The 17962-nt window shown below is 42.5% G+C and overlaps 1 protein-coding gene across 1 annotated transcript in view; it reads right to left on the bottom strand.

The window, feature by feature from the left end:
• Positions 1-10547, bottom strand: part of SPATA18 (spermatogenesis associated 18) — a 37926-nt gene extending 27379 nt beyond the window's left edge. The window contains exon 1 of the mRNA XM_059065795.2: positions 10420-10547. Coding sequence (XP_058921778.1) covers positions 10420-10506 — 87 coding nt within the window. The 5' untranslated portion in view covers positions 10507-10547. The remainder of the gene's footprint in view (positions 1-10419) is intronic.
• Between the last annotated feature and the right edge of the window lie 7415 nt (positions 10548-17962).

Here is a 17962-nt window from a genome sequence, read left to right as displayed (position 1 = left end):
CTTCCCAGTCCCCAAATTACATCTGTATCAGGCAAGGTCCCACTGATTCTAGCATTACCTGAGGAGGAAGTCAGGATGTTTGGAAACAGGTAAGAGGTATGAGAGGGAAGATACTGTTTTCAGACAGTTTAAAGGGTTTGAAGAAGCTTCAGATCGAGAGGTCCAGTGAGAGTACATAACCATTACTGAGCACCTACTCTTTGCCAGCCAGGCACTGTGCTAAGAGCTTTAAATACATGTTTAAACGTTTCATTTAATCCTCAAAACAACCCTACAAATTGGACACCATCCATCATCTCGAATTCACTAATGAGGAAAACAAAGCTCTTAAGTAATTTGGAAGACATGGTGGTTCAGCTGGAACCTAAACCCATCCTTGCAGCTTCTGGAACTGGAGCCGAGCTCTCTAACATGAGGCTTTACCAAAAGCCTTGGAAAGTCATCTGATCTCAGAAAAGAGGTGAGGGTTAGAGGTGCGGATTTGGAAGCCTCCAGCAGAGGAAGAATGGAAGCCATGTGCACAGAGGAGGTCCTGGGCGAGAGGGGAAAGTGGGGAGGGGCTGAGGGCGGGGCAGCGGGCAATTTGACTGTTTCAGAAGTGGGCTGAGGAAGAGGGGCCAGTGAATGAAAAACAAAGCAAGAGCAGTAAGAAATAAGAGGACCGCCGGAAAGAAGGATGAAGAACGAGGAAGCCAAAGAAGACGGTTTATTCTCTGCTTCACTCATGCATTTAAGTTCTCAACAAATCTTTATGGAGGAGGCCAGGGTGTGCTGGGTGCTAGGGACCCAAGGTAGTTTCGTGCCCCCAAGGAATTTATAGTCTCAGATAAACATGTAAATGAATGCAAAATCGAGTACTGCCTGCTATAATAAAGGTAGGTCCAGAATTCAGAGGTGAGGCTCAAAGGAGGAAGTGGTAAGAAGCCAGGAAGATTCAGGAAAGCCTTCACCCGAGGAGCCTTGTGGGCTCCCACTCTTAAAAATTCTAATTGCTCTAGTGTGGGATCTGGACATTAGAAAGCTTAAAAAGCTTTCTAGATGATTTGTAGGTGTAACCAAGACCACAACATTAACAGGGAGTGATATTGATTTAGTGAGTCTCATCCAGCTCCCCCTAAAAAAATTAATGAAAAAGAAAACAGAGTATATCACAATTACTAAAGATAAGAATTATTTATGAACCTTTACTTCAGTTATATAAGGGTGTATGTGTGCTATGTCGTGATGTAAAATGCATTCATTTCTATGGGTTTAAAAACAGTGTTTTAAAAACACTGTCCCAGGGCATAGGGCTTTGCCTGTGTTGAGAATCACTGGTATGGGGAATGAGGAGCACCCCCAAAACGATCCCCTGTACAGCTATATAAAAACTGGATTGGAGAGGGGCATGGAGCCAGGCAGGAAATCAATAGGAATATGCCATGTTGCAGGTGTGGAACTGAAAGAAGTAAACTTCAAACTTTTTCTAGTTGTTTCGTGAAAATAGGAAAGCTAGAGGTAAGAGAAAGGAGTAGAACATTCCAGAATATAACCACCAGCATTATTAACATTTTTTTAAAAGTGTCCTTTTGAAGCTACAAACCCCTGTGCAACAGAGATGGGCTACTAGTCTCCTTTTGTAACCGTGACGGCTATAAAATACTATGAGTTGTTAGGGACAGAATTCTCTGCACAGCAAGCAGCTGCTATGCCAGCGCGTCTTCTCCCTGCAGCTGTAAGCATTATTGCTATAAAGTTCACTTGAGATCTGCCTTAAACATATCCTAGAAGTTGGTTTTCCCACATATATAAGAAATGATTGGAGTTTGAATAAGAGCAATAGCAGCTAAAGGGGAAAGGTAGGAGATATTTGAGACCTTTAAAAGGTGGAATTCTCAGGGCTTGATGAACCCATTGGTGAGGTGTAATGGGGAGGGAGGGCACCAGGGTTTCTGAGCTGAGCCACAGGGGAGATTGTGATGCCGTTGCCTAACCAGAGGCCACAAGTGGAGAACCGGAAAGACTGGAGGGAGGGTAACTAGTCCCGTTTGGTTCATGTTGGGTCAGAGGATGTGGACATCCATGTGGAGCTGTCTGGAAGGCAGGTGGCCGGCCACTCAGGTCAGGAGCTCTGGAGCAAAGCCCAAGCTAGAGATAAATCTGGGAGTCGCCAGCATCTGGGAAGGAGCTAAAGCCATAAAATTGGATAAGATGTGTCAATTGCTGCAGAGAAATCAAGGAGATAAGGACTGTGGGGAAAAAAAAAGAGAGATTGGACATGACTGACCATCGGGTGGCTTTTAGTGACCATTGTGAGAGCAGTTATGGCGGAGTGATGCAGGGGCAGTGGTGCTTGATGTTGTTCCGGATTATTCCAGGTTGAGGAACAAACGGGAGTTAAAGAGCAGAGGCAATAAAGACAGATTACTCTTTCAAGAAGCTCCCGGGCTTCCCTGGTGGCGCAGTGGTTGAGAGTCCGCCTGCCGATGCAGGGGATGCGGGTTCGAGCCCCGGTCCGGGAGGATCCCACATGCCGCGGAGCGGCTGGGCCCGTGAGCCATGGCCGCTGAGCCTGCGCGTCCGGAGCCTGTGCTCCGCAAAAAAAAAGTTTCGTAGTGTGGGGAAGGAGAGCAAGAGGACAGGGGCTTTGTTCCCATCCCTTCAGTGTCACCACTCTCTTGCCCAAACCAAAGGTCCTAACCCATTCCCCACCACTTACACAGCCTTATTCCTCCAGCGACCCTCTCCAATCCAGCCACCATCCTGCTTTGCCATTGTACATGTGATGTGTGCACCAGATTGACCACCAGTCCTTTGATCCCTTTCACTTCCTTTACTTCTGAGTAATCTTGACCTTATTAACAATTTTTCTCACAAGAGCCTGATCATTCCAGCCTCTATCAATGGTTCTCTCATACCCACTATTCTATTCCTAACTCGAATCACCTCCACACATGAAAAAGAGAGAAAATGTTTCACCCCCAAATAATCAAATTTATCACTAAATATTTTTAATCAACTTGCCAACTTCAGTTTGAAAAGCTATTCAAATCTATCAATTTTAGTACAAAACACAGTTATTTCCACTTTGAGAAATTTTAATCTCATATACACAAAATATGCTTCATCTATATTAGATAAGAATTAAATTGTGCAAAAGGGTTCATCACAATATTCCTTTAAACTATGAGTGCTACTACAACATTAAATGATTTGCCTGACATTTTAATTTTTTTAATACTTTAAGAAAAAAACACCTCATTTTACATACAACAAAGATACCATCTCCAAACCTGCCAATTAGGGAATATGTAGATGAGCAAGGGAAAGAGATAATCAGTAGGAAGTATGTGGAGTCTAGTCTGAGGGGCAGCATTTCACAGGTCCTTGCGGCTGGCCCTGGAAAGTCACACATGGAAAACAAAGCCCTAATTTTTACTTTCTTTCCCTGTTCACCGCCCCCGCTGTTCAGGGTATTTATTCTTGGGGGAGTGGGCAGGGGAAGGATGGCAGGAAACAGACATCCTTCAAGTGGAATGCCCTTATACCGTCCCTCATTCTGTAGTAGATAAGAGAATGGACTTGATGAGCAAAAGACCTAGATCCAAATCCAAGTTCCACCCTTTCTAGTGGAGTGACCTTGGGCAAGCAAGCCGCCCTCCTGGGATTTGGTTTTCTCATCTGTAAAATGTAGAAAATAAAGCCTGATATTTCATCGGTTCTTACAAAGTTTAAAGGCAATAATGCATGAAGAGTGCTTTGAAGGCTTTCAAGGGCTCTTTATTTATTTTTTGCGATACGCGGGCCTCTCACTGTTGTGGCCTCTCCCGTTGCGGAGCACAGGCTCCGGACGCGCAGGCTCAGCGGCCATGGCTCACGGGCCCAGCCGCTCTGCGGTATGTGGGATCCTCCCGGACCGGGGCACGAACCCGCGTCTCCTGCGTCGGCAGGTGGACTTTCAACCACTGCGTCACCAGGGAAGCCTTCAAGGGCTCTTTAAATGCTGGTTATAGGGGATGAAGAGGTACAAACTACTATGTATAAAATAAATAAGCTACAAGGATATATTGTACAGCACAGGGAATATAGCCAATATTTTATAATTATAATGGAGTATAACCTCTAAAAATTGTGAATCACTATGTTGTACACCTGAAACTTATATAATATTGTACATCAATTATACCTCAAAAAAAATTTTTAATGAAGTACACTTCAAAGGAAAAACAAGAATTCTGGTTATAACAGGCTATAACCACTTGTCTAGGGAAGTACAGTCCCCTATGTGGGCAGTCTTTCAAGCAGCTCTATTCCAAAATCAACCATCTGTTCTACATCATGAGTGATCTTGCCGGCCACACACCACTGCCTCCACAACAAAGTTGTTAAACTGAAGTCCTGAATTTTAGATATAAGAAAAAGTAGGCTTATGTACACCCCAACGGTTTAAGAGAAGCTTCTGTTTAGAATTCCCCACAGGATTTTATTGTCTTGACCCATAGTTAATATTCCTACTGGACTTTTTTCATTACTTCTTCTCCTTAAACATTAAACAACAGTGATGTTTACATTAACCAGTTTGCCCAAGATGAAAATAAGAAAAGTCAAATGAAAAAGTTGATAGCCTCTCTATTAAAAAGAAAACAATCTTCCTTAATCACTTGTCAATTTTTTTTGTAGCCATGGACTCATCATTAGTAACTATGGCAGAAGGGGTAGCACCAATTAAATATTCCACGTGCTTTTCCACATTTCTCAGGCTCCCTTACAATCAGATGGGAGCAACATAACTAATTCTGCCCACAGGACAATGAGTGCAGGGGACGTGTATAATGTACAAGCAGTGCAAGTTCTCCACTCCGGCTCTTACCCTGCAGAACCTTCGAGGTCCCGTAATGAGTGGCTGTTCCACCTGATGGAAGGCACCTGAATCTGAGCCAGTGACCGATGAGAGAGCTGCCATCAGGCTTTGCATGAATGGGAAATAAATCTCATTTTGTTGAGACACTAAGGTTTGACATTTATTCATTACTGGCTAGTAAAAAGATAAAGGTCCTTCAGGGAAGAAAAACGTTCTCTATAAATTTACTAATTAGAATGAATCCTCAAGAATGTAGAAGAGGGGAGGGGTAAAGGAGGGCAGGGAATCTGGTTGAAGACACCATAGCAACGACAACAGCCTTGTGTACCAAGAAGCAGGCATACTTTGGCATAAAGGCAGCCTCTATTTCAACCACAAAGATTATTCTAAAACAAGCAGAGGGGCTTCCCTGGTGGCACAGTGGTTGAGAGTCCGCCTGCCGATGCAGGGGACACGAGTTCGTGCCCCGGTCTGGGAAGATCCCACATGCCGCAGAGCGGCTGGGCCTGTGAGCCATGGCTGCTGAGCCTGCGCGTCTGGAGCCTGTGCTCCGCAACGGGAGAGGCCACAACAGTGAGAGGCCCACGTACCGAAAAAAAAAAAAAAAAAAAAAAAACAAGCAGAGGAGACACCTCTTTAAGAGCTCTTTTTTATGTTCTGATATTTAATATACTGTTTTCACTTGTTAGTACAGATTTCTATAGCATGAAAGGAGAGTAATGCAAGAGGAAGCATTATCAGCCCTCCCTACTATCCCCACTTATATATCAAATAATCAGAAGTGTCCAGAGTGTAGTGTCCTGGTGTCTATTATTTTACTTAAGAAATGTAATTCTGTCCTATCTTAGGGACGGGTTTATCAGTGGTATTAAGCTCTTACCATTTCTCCATAGAGTACATTTTTTTTTTTTTTTTTTTGCGGTATGCGGGCCTCTCACTGTTGTGGCCTCTCCCGTTGCGGAGCACAGGCTCCGGACGCGCAGGCCTAGCGGCCATGGCTCACGGGCTTAGTTGCTCCGCGGCATGTGGGATCTTCCCGGACCAGGGCACGAACCCGTGTCTCCTGCATCGGCAGGCGGATTCTCAACCACTGCGCCACCAGGGAAGCCCTAGAGTACATTTTTTAAAGTAATAAATCTCAGAGAATCTGACCAAAGTTAACTTCTTGGTCCACAGGACTCTGAGTCTAAACAAAAGCATCTCGGAGGGAGGCGAGTTTCAGCCCAGAGTTGATCTTCTCTGGGTACTTGCTAACATTATAAGGAGGTTAATCGTGCCCCGGTCTGGGAAGATCCCACATGCCGCGGAGCGGCTGGGCCCGTGAGCCATGGCCGCTGAGCCTGCGCGTCTGGAGCCTGTGCTCCGCAACGGGAGAGGCCACAACAGTGAGGCCCGCATACCACAAAAAATAAATTAAAAAAAAAAAAAAAAAAAATATATATATATATAAGGAGGTTAATCTCTCTTCTCATCTTGACATCTCTAGGGAGTAATTAGGTAATCAGAATCCATTTCTGCATAGGTGGTTATTTGACCCTTTGAAAGAATTAACCAATAAAACCAGACAGATGTTGTTTGATAAATCGGAGGCATTTGGAGCTGCACACTCTTACCTAAACCTTAAAGATCATCTTCAGAGTCTTTGACCTTGTTTACTAAATGTGCCAGAGTAGTTTACAAGGAGCTGATTTATATAATCTCTTGCATAAAGTCTTGCTCAGCCCCGACCGTTCTCCCTAGGGTTTCCAATTTTCCCATCATAGAACAGCTAGAGCAACCTTTCCTGAACACAATACAAACATGTCTCCTCCCTGCGTAATGTTTTTAGTTTCTCCCCATTGCCCTTATGATAAAGACCAAACTCCTTAACACACTACCCAAGGCCCCCCATCCTCTGGCCCCCAACACCCCGCCTCCTCAGCTTCATGCCGGCTCCCTGCCTGGAAATATTCACGGTCCCGCTAGATATGCTAGCTTTTTCATGCTCCCTGCTTCTTGCACATGCTGTTTCCCCTATCCTTCAACCTCTTCTCCAACTGGAAGTTCATCATTAAGATGCAGCTGACATTTCTATTCCCAGCACCTAGCACAGACACACACACACACATCGTAAACTCTGGAAAAAAAAAAAAAAAAAAATTTTTTTTGAATGAATAAATGTACACTGCAAGAAGTGTGCAGTGTACATTTATATAGACTGTCTGACCCAAACCCTTTACACATATCAGAAGCTAAGTAACCATTTGTTTTGGGGGGGTTTTTTGAGGTTTTTTTTTTGACCACACTGTGCTGCATGTGGGATCTTAGTTCCCTGACCAGGGAACTATGCCCCCTGCATTGGAAGTGCAGAGTCTTAACCGTTGGACCTGCCAGGGAAGTCCCAGTAACCATTTGTTGAATGAATTATTAAACCCTTAATAATTGGCTGAGTTTGTGATTAAACAAGAAGGAATTCTCTATAACCATAAAGGAGGAAAACCAACTCTGCGAGTTATGTGTTTACCCCAACCTGTCCCTCATCCTCCAGTGGAATCCAACTTTTAAAGGTCAAGTAATGCAATAATTCAGCATCTCTTTAATAACTAAAAGAAAATGAGGTGGTGATGTTTGCTGTTATTTTTAGGATTTGTTTCTCACCGGGAGGGGGGGTGGAAAGTATTTCTTCTTGACGTTTTTTGAGATAAATATAACTCTTTTTTTTTGTGGTACGCGGGCCTCTCACTGTTGTGGCCTCTCCCGTTGCGGAGCACAGGCTCTGGACACGCTGGCTTAGCGGCCATGGCTCACGGGCCCAGCCACTCCGCGGCACGTGGGATCCTCCCAGACGGGGGCACGAACCCGTGTCCCCTGCATCGGCAGGCGGACTCTCAACCCCTGCGCCACCAGGAAAGCCCTAATATAAGTTTTTTGAAAAATCAAGCAAGAATCAGTTTTGCCTAAGGCCCAGAAGATTGGTAGATGTTCTAAGATTTAAAAAAACAAGTAAAATACGAAGGCTTTGGGGAAGAAAATTATATTTTTAAAGAACTTACTATTTCGGCCAACATATCAAGGAAACAGGCTGTGCATGAGACGGTGGTGATGCCTGGATGAAGGCAGAGGGGATATGGGAATGGATGAAATATCAATGGATGAAAAGCTTTCCAGGCAGAGGGGAACAGTGAGTGTAAAATGCCCTGAAGCTGGGGCATGGCTGGTGTGTTCTAGAACAGCTCTGTCCAATACAGTCGCCACTGGCCATATGTGACTATTTGAATTTAATTAGACTCCAGTGAAGTTAAAAATTCAGTTCCTCAGTTTGCACTTGCCAGATTTCAAGTGCCCAATGGCCACCATATTGGATAGTGCAGATATAGGTATAGATATAGATATAGATATAGATACAGAACTTGTCTGTCATCATATAAAGTTCTGTTGGACAGCTTTGCTCTAAGGCTGCCAGTATTGCTGGAGTGGTTGAGCAAGGGAGAAGGTAAGAGGTAACGTCACAGAATTTAAAGGACCACCGTTGTATAGGAGCTTGATGGCCATTGTAGGAACTCTTTTTCTGAGACAGGAAGTTTGGAGAGTTTTGCCAGAGGAGTAACTTGATCTGACTTGACATTTAGAAGAATCACTCTGGGTTATTTTTTTAATGATCCAAATAAAAGATGACCAAAGGTGGACAAGGGTGGCAGCAGCAGGAGTGGTGGAAAGTGATCAGGTTCTGCATGAACTTACAACTGGTACCCACAGATTCTGCTGGTGAGAAGAAAGTGGAGTATGTCATGATAAAGACTATTAAGTTAGGAAAGAAGTTGGTGTTTGGGGCATGGGAGAGGCTAGGGTCAGTCTTAGACTGATTTGACTTTGAGATGACAATAGCACAACTGAAAATGTCCAATGTACAATTGGAGAAGAGAGGGCTCAGATGAGACTAGGACCTGAATATAGATATGAGATGATCAGCACAGGAGTAAGAGATGAAGCAGGAATGGAGGTAGAAGAGAAGATTTCTAAAGTCTGGCCCTTGAAGAACAGTTACAAGAAGGGAGTGGGTGAGGCAAGGAGACAAATTATTAGAGCCTTAGAAGAATAGGGGTGTCGAGAGTCAAATGTGACAGAGACGCCAAAGAGTTGAGGAGAAATGATGTTGTCCAGGGAATGGCCACAAAATTTGGAAAGCCATTGATCTCTTAGAGTGCAGTCTCTACTGTTCGTGTGTGTGTGTGTGTGTGTGTGTGTGTGTGTGTGTGTGTGTGTTAGGGGGCGGGGTGGGACAGGTGAAGAATCTAGATTAAAATGGTTTCAGTGAGAACAGAGGAATGGGATGCACCAGTGTCAGTGAGAAGGGAAAGTGCAATAAACTTTGGCATTTCTCAGTACTTACAGGTATTTTCAAAGCAATCATTTAATTTGGTCCAGCCACTACTAGTATCATTTGTGTTAAATGTTGTCTAGTGACAAACTGAATACACTTTTTAATATTCCGAGTCAATTTAGACCACAAGCAAGAAAAACATTTTTTCTTGTAAGAGGGAGTTTTAAGAAGGGTGAATACATGTATAGGACTTGTTATTCTCAACCTTCAGAGACTAGGTAACAAGTAGCCACTTTTAAAGGCAGGTGATAAGGGGAATCCAAGGCTTTGTGCTAGAGGTGAATTTTAGTTTTCCTGCAATCTTGGTGGAGAAGGAATAATCAGTGCTGGTTCTTTAAATGTGCGCAACGGGGGTAAACACTAGGAAGGAAGGCTAAGGAGAAAGCTGTAGCTATGCTTTGAGCTCCCCTCCTCCCAGGAACCCTGGTCAGAGGGTGGATAGGAAAGCCCAGGGACTCACGATAGCAACCAGTTGCATTTTTCCTGGTAGAATTTCAGAAACAAGCTGATCTGGACTCAAAAATTTGAGCTCTAAAAAGGAACTTTACCTATCATCTAATTCCAGTCTCCCATTTAGCAGGGGAGGTACTGAGACCCAGAGGTTAAATAAGTTGCCCCAAATGATTCAGCTAGTTCTATGCAGAGCCAGACCTAGAAGCTAGGAGGACTGATTCAGTGTCCCCAGCTCTTTCTGCCTCCCTGTTGTACTTGCTGTGTGAAAATAGGACTCCCCTTTTTAAGACAGACCAACCTAAGCAAAATTCAGCACTGGAGTTCTACTCTCTGGGTGGTGGAGATTAACTGGAGATGGAGTGGGGGTGGGGATTAAGGAGATTTGAAGAACCCTTCTGGGTTTGATATATAGGTTTACAGATGCCTTGGCAACAAGCCTTCTGAAATCTGCCCTGGTGTTGAAACTGTGCCTTACTCGCCATGCTGACCAGCACACAAGTGAAACCCGCAACGTTAACAACTTCCCGTTTCACTGATTTCTGGGTACTAACTCCTGGGTGTATTTTTATAAAAATCCATTCTGATACAACCACAAGTTATCCCCAGAGTGGGAGACTTGAGGAAAGACAAGAGGAGGGATGTAGTAAAACATAATAATAATAATTCGAGTCAGGGGTATGAGGGTAGTCCTAAGAAGCCCCCGCCGAGGGTCGTGCGGGGAACTAGAGGGAGGGGCGAACCCCAGGGTTCTCCCACCCTGACTCACGTTGTACTCCCTCAGCCAGGACTCTAGCTGGTCCTGCATCGATCTTAAAGATTCGTTGGAGACCAGTCTCCTCAGCTTATCCGCCATTGCTCGCCTTTCCGCTCGGCCCCGCTCTGGAAGACGGACTCGTGGACCGCGGGGCGATGTGGCGGGAAAAGTGTTATTTCCAGAGGAGCTCAGAGCGCGGCTCGTGTTTCCATCCTCCCTTTCCGGTCGGACGGGGCAGGGTTCGGGAAGCCGGGGAGAGGTGCCCTGGGCCACAGCTGCCGCACCTCGTCCGCCGCCCCGTGCGGTCTCCAGGCTACCCCGCGGCTGCCCGGAACCCCGGCCAGAAACTCCCGGGTGATTGTGAAACAAACCTTGACGTGAGCGCGCCGCTGCTAGGTACGCGCGCCGCCCAGCCCCAGCCGCGCCCTCCGCCCGCCCGCAGCTCAGGCGCCCTCCCTCCGAGCCCGGCGGTCGCGGGCACCCGCCAGGGCGCGCGCTGCCGCCGTTCCTCCCGCTACTGATGTTCTTCCTCCTGCTGCTGGTGGTGCAGCTGGTGGTCGAAAGCGAGGGTGCCCAAAGCCAGTGAGACTCCGGGTTGGGCCGGGGGTCGGAAGACGCTAAGACTGCGGACGGCGTCTGCCCTACCCCCTGATGGGCCGAGACGCGCCCGCAGTGTAGGATGGGGGGGGGGGGTACAGCTGGAGGCCTCTTGTCTAGGAAAGGAAAGGTCGTTTCTCCCTAGACGTCTTTGGTGAGGCTCTGAAGAAAGCACCTGTTTGGGTCATTCCTTTCTTCTTTCATTTCTCAAGGCTTTAATTCTTCATTTGTTAACAACTAGGGTTTGGTGGGAGCCCAGGTAAATAGCTGTTAGCTCCAGGCTGTTCACAAACGAATCAGGTTGAAACAAGGTTTGGTCTAATTTTAGAATCATTAACACTCTAAAGCTTCATTTAATTATGAATTCTCTGAGACTTTGTTCAAGTTCAGAGCCGGTTTGGCGCTATTTCAAAAGGGGGTTTTAAGCCACAGTGATAGTTTGAACTACCTAAGAAATGAAAACATTTCGACCATCATTAAGCACTTTAGAACACTTATTTTCTGTGCCATCAAATGATGTGCAGATTGCAAATCATCCTTATCTATTCATTAAAACAGTGTGGGTGGAGCAGGGCCTCAGCCAACTAGTTTAATTCAGTTCCTTTTTTTTCAGGTATATGAGAATATATGAACATTGCACATGTCCACCTACCGTAAAATTCAGAATTCCCACCCCCCCGCTTTTTTCTCTTAATTACAATGGTTTGAATGTCCTCTAATAAAAATGAAAGGCTCATTTCTGGAGCCTATGTTCTTACTATCTCCTATAGACCACAAAATGAGAACTATAAAAGTTCTCATCACAAGAAAAAAAAAAAACAAACTTGTAACTATGTGTAGAGATGGATGCTAAATAGATTTATTGTGGTGATAATTTCACAGAATATACAAATATTGAATCATTGTACATAATGTATTATTTTGGTTATATCTCTACAAAAAGAGAAAAACTAAGGAATATAAAAAGAACAAACGGGCTTCCCTGGTGGCGCAGTGGTTGAGAGTCTGCTTGACGATGCAGGGGACATGGGTTCGTGCCCCGGTCCGGGAGGATCCCACAAGCCGCGGACCGGTGAGCCATGGCCGCTGAGCCTGCGCGTCCGGAGCCTGTGCCTCGCAACGGGAGAGGCCACAACAGTGAGAGGCCCACGTACCACAAAAAAAAAAAAAAAAAAAACATTATTTTATCATGGTGCAATAACAATTACTAAACTACAAAAAAAAACACTTCATTAGAGACTTTCTTCCTTTAAAAAATTATAAAGAAGGAGGAAGGGAATGGAGAAGAATCTCATAGATTTCTTAATTTAGGGCCAATAACTGCACATTTTAATAGGCAATTGGAATTTTTGAACAGTCAGATTTACTTATTAATAAAAATCAAGTTTGAATATCTGCTTATATCAGATTGTGTTAAATCCTCTTCCTTGCTATGGGCACTTTAATTAACTGCTAATCCTTGTTTATATCATCTTACAATAGTTGTTACTTCACAGGAATATTAGAGACTAAATAAGATCATTCATGTGAAGTATACTTAGCACAGTGCTTGGCATATATTATAGCAAGTGCTTCCTAAATGCTATGATCACTCTTACGACGAATGTAGATCACAGTATTATATTAAACAGAGAAAACTAGGTTGGAAACAATGTAAATCAATGATAGTGTAATGATTGAGCAAATCATTCAATGAAATTTTCACACTAGAAGTCTTGTTTTTGAAGAATATCTAGTATCTAGGAATTCTTACTACATAATGTTAAGCGAAAAAAGCCAGACACTAAATTTTATAAATTGTGTTACATTATACAACATGAAACCAAGGCATGATTATGGATGATTTTAATTTGTTCCTTTATACTTTCCTGATTTTCCAAATTTCTACCATGAACACAAACTGCTTTTATGAAAACTTACTCAGAAACAAAGTTACCCACAAACTTTACCACCTTCAGAAAAATGTTAGTCAAAATATCAATATTTAAGCCAACTCAAAACAGAATATGCTTTGACCAAATGTTCATATTACTAATTTAATAGACTTATAGAGTCTTAGGATGAAATGGGTCTTTGAAATCACTTTACAATATGCTACCTGATGTTATTTATCTCTACAATACTGGAGCCCCACAGCTAGATTCAAGACTCTTCAGGCCTCCAGTCATTTCATGCACTCCTTGGTTTCTGTAGACTTCTGGAGCATGGCTGCCCATAGCAGGAACTTGATGCTTACTAACAACAAGCATAGTTCTTAAGGACTCAAAACAAAGGAAATGTATACTTATTCATTATTTATCCCCCCAAAACTTCCAAAAGAGGATCTGAAATGGCTTACAGTAAAAGGCTTGTAGAAAATATCATTGTTAGATTTAGAAATTTTTTTAATGGAAAAAATATGCCCCCAATTTAAGCTTATGTACTAAGATTGAGCCTTATTTTACATTTATTTCTGGGCTTTGTAGTAGTCAAGGCAAAAAGGAAAATGGGTGGTATGATTAGTACTCTTTGATTTTAAAAGTATACATACTAATTTTTTGAATGAAAACACGTTTTTCTGGTACCAGTTCTAAAATATGTTTATTCTTTCCCAAAGAGTATAGAACAACATAGATGAAGCTGTCCCTAATAACCCCCCCCTTTTTTTTTAGAAAATATAAAAACAATCTTAATTTGATTGTTTCTTGCAGTCACCTTTGATCAATGCCAAGGGGGTAACACTAGAACACATGCCATCAAAGAGAGGGCCAAGCGATTGACACCCCATTTCTTAGCTCTCTGGTGATGTTACTTGATACAAGCTTAGAATTTCCATACGTGTAGGAATAAGTGGATATCCTCATAAGTGGCCTTAATGTTGATCCCCTCCTCAGAGCTTTTTATGGGTGTAGGATGGTAATCAATTTAAGAGAGAGGTAGAGTCTGGAATGCAAACAGTCAATGTTGCTGATTAAAGAAGAATCCATATGCTTCAAACTACAAGTATGCACTCAACAAGTTTGAGATTCTGCTTTAAAAGTCTATTTTATGTGTATATATGAAAGAAAATATCAGTTAAGCAAAGGTACTATTTGGAGAATCTTTTGATGCTCTAAATTTTGTTCCAATTCAATTATTTTAGGATATTATCAAGTAGGCAATTATTTGGGAAGATAAAAATCAAATCTTTCTTTTTGGTACACTATCCGGTATCATGGAGAAGTTGAAAGAACAATGAACTTGGAACATGGATACTCTTGCTTTATCTCACACTCTTGCCAGTTAGTGGCTTCTCACGACTTTACATATATCTTTAATCATTCTGAGCCTCGTGTTTTTTCCATTCTATATAATGAAAAACATGGACTAGATGAGCTGTAAGATCTCTTACAGTTCTCACATTCTTTAATGCTATTTTTCCTTTTTTTTTTTTTTAACATATTGGTTATGGTTCGGATTGAGCAAATCTTGCCCTTTGTTTCAGTTTTTGGTTCACAGTTGAGTGGAGGTCAAGCCTTGATTCTGAGAGCATTAGCCAATCAGCAAAAGTTGAGCCTCTTTCTTGCATACAATTTAATCTGAAGACTTTCTGGAATAACTAATATACCTGACCTCCAGGAAATAAACAAGGGGGTTCACTATAGTTGCACTTTTAATTAATTTAAATCTAGCTCAAACTGACAAAATCTTCCTAACTCCTCCAACCCCACAAAGCTCATTACTCTCTTCTTTATACTTTCTCTCTCTAACTTTAGACATGTTGATACTGTTAAATTTATCATACTATATTAAATTTATTTGTCTGCATCCTTTATATGCTTGTGAGCTTCTTAAAGAAATGGGCAAAGGTTTATTTAGCTTAATATCCTCAGCACAGCAAGTGACACTTTCTAAGCCCTCTATAAATGTTCGTTAAACTGAATTGTTATCAAAAAGATACAGAAGTAAAAGAAAGAAAAGAGGAAAGAAGGTAGGAAGAAGATGATTGTCTGCTTCATATCTAATGTCATAATCCCATTGAGGTAGAAGAAAAGCAAATTTAATAGCCAGTTGGTTGTTCTTAGAGCATCATAATTCTACCATCCAGCCAGGAGCCACTTGATCTAGAGAAGTGTAAGAGTCAAACGTCTGGGTGGAATAGGCTTTCTGAAAGTCCTTAATTGTGTCTGGTTCATATTTTACCTGCATCAGTTAGCTGGAGATATTTTTAATTTGGGATTTTAAGAAGCCAGCAAAAGACTGACGGAACCCACTCTCAGTAAAGTGAGAGCTGTGTGTGTTTTTCATGCTTGTATGTAAGAAACCTGTATGCAAGAAGCTACAAGGATATACAGTGGGATCCTCATCATAATTTCCAGTGCGCCCGCACTAGGGACAGTTGCAAACCCTTAGCCAATGTGGCTAAGGGCATAATCTGTTCTGCTCTGGCCAGGATTCTTTTTCAGGCACCCCAGTCCTCTTCTGTGTGTGCCATGCTATTCTTCTCCTACAGCTGTCCGTGTTAGAATCTCAGTCCTTTGGGTCAGGGCCTATATTACTATTTGAAGAAAATCTTTTAGCCTTTGCTGACCCAATTGCATGAAGTTTCCTTTAAATTCAATTTGTATTGGTAGTATTGCCAAAGCACTTTGCCTCTACTCGTAGGTAGAAAACACTAATTTGTCCATTCATTCAGCATTCTGTAAGCTGAATGCTCTGTGTTCTCACACTATCAACTTCATTTAGATCTTTTTGTTCTCTGCCACAATGGAAAGAAGCTTCCCCCCACTGGACAGAAGCAGGGATGCTGTTCTCTGTGTAATACCAATAAGCATTCCCTACTCAGTGCAACAGTTCAGAATTTTCCTGTAAAATTATTTCATGCCCACTATTGATTAAACTACAAAAATGAGGAAAATTTTAATATATCACAACTGTATCACCTTAGCATGTAAATAAACTATTGATACTATAGAACATTTGTAGCAAAAACAGATTAGAAGTGGGGGAGAAAGTAGATTTGGTGTGATTTTTGAGGGCTACAAGATACCCCTCCTATCTCAACCCAGGATTCCATCATTTTAGTTTGTTCAAAAAAGAAGGCATCCTTGCCCTCAATCTTTTCAGCTTTGCTCACTAGACACATGGCAAATACTTGGCTCTGAGAAAATGGTCATTGAAGGTATGAGCTTAGGACACATTAAGCTGATTCAAAGGTGCAGTGGGTATAATCTACATTATAAGATACCCTTAAACACCTCAGGAGAGGGACATGGGACAGCATGAGAACAGTCTCTAGGATGAAGGATGTTGAAATAGATCTTCTCAACACATTTGATAAACATTTACTGAATTTCTATTGTGATGGAAACAACTGCCTTAATTCTAAGGCAAAATTAGACTCAGTCCGTTCTCCCTAGCATCTCACAATCTATTCAGGAGACAGAGACACAACAATAGTTCACTGTGACAAGTTACAATAGGGTAAATATAAAATTGTATGGAAACACTGGCCTTCCTCTACTTCCTCCTCTATCCCCCTGAAGAAAGGAAATTGTAATGCATGTACACATATCAGCAACACTTAGGTGCTAGTAATATTTTTTACCCAATAGAAAAATTTAATCCAATAGTCACCCATCAAAGTTACTAAGTACACATGATGTACTTGGTTCCTAATGTGTCCAGGATTTGGGGCAACACAGAAGTAGTAACACATTATCCCTGCTTTTTAATGAGCTTACAGTCTACCCAGGAGCACAATCTATATGCATGAAAAGTAAAATAACATAAGATAATGTGTTATTAAGTATCAAATGGGTGTCATAGCAAACTGGTGCAATACAGTTAAAAATACAGAGTAAGGGCTACCCCTGGTGGTACAGTGGTTAAGAATCTGCCTGGACCAGGGTTCGAGCCCTGGTCTGGGAAGATCCCATATGCCACAGAAAAGCTAAGCCGGTGCGTCACAACTACTGAGCCCGCGTGCCGCAACTACTGAAGCCCGCGCGCCTAAAGCCTGTGCTCCACAGCAAGAGAAGCCACCGCAATGAGAAGCCCACGCACCGCAACGAAGAGTAGCCCCGCTCGCCACAACTAAAGAAAGCCCCGCGCGCAGCAATGAAGACCCAACGTAGCCAAAAATTAATTATTTTTTTTTTAAAAAAAGAGCATAATAATGATTGGCTGTAATTGTCAGGCAGAGGTGGAACTGAGGTTGGTGCCTAAAGATGACTGGAATTTGGGGAGGTATGAATTCATAGACCAGAAAGATGGCCAAATAAATAAATTTCAGCTTAGTGGAAGAAACGTGACAATAAAGGCATGCTTGAGGATCACAGGGAGGGGCACGGAAATCAGAAATTCATGATGGGAAGGAAGATTAAAGAAGTCTTCCCAAAAGAAATATCCCTTGAGCTGAGTTTTAGTGGACAAGCTGAAGAATATCTAGATTAAAAAAGAGAACTATCCACATATGCAAAGGCACAGAGACGTTAAGAACTTGATATGTTCAGGCAAATACTTGGGAATTGCAGATACTGTACACGTCAGAAGTGAAGGATGAGTTTGTGGAAGGGGCAGGAAAGGAGGCTAAAAAGAGGTAGACAGGAAGCAAAAAGTAAAGGACTATATATATACATATATATATGTATATATATATATAAAGAGTTTGATTTTTATCATGGAGGGTTAGCATCAGGGTGAGGAGAGACATGATCAGGTTTGTACTGTAGAAAGATCACACTAGAAATAGTATAGAATGACTTTTGAGGTTTCTGACAGGATGGTGGTGTCATTCACTAAGAGAACACAGGAAAAGTAGATTGGAGGGAAGTTTCTGAGTTTAATTTTTGGATGGTTTCCTAAGGGCTGCCATAACAAATTATCACAAACTTGGTGGCTTCAAACAACAGAAACTGATTCTCTCACAGTTCTGAAAGTTAGAAGTTAGCAGGGTTGGTTCCTTCTGGAGCCTCTAAGGGAGAATCTGTCTCAGGCT

This window comes from Kogia breviceps, chromosome 6 (assembly GCF_026419965.1).
Source record: "Kogia breviceps isolate mKogBre1 chromosome 6, mKogBre1 haplotype 1, whole genome shotgun sequence".
Lineage (NCBI taxonomy): Eukaryota > Metazoa > Chordata > Mammalia > Artiodactyla > Physeteridae > Kogia > Kogia breviceps.
This window is presented reverse-complemented; position numbering and strand designations above follow the sequence as displayed.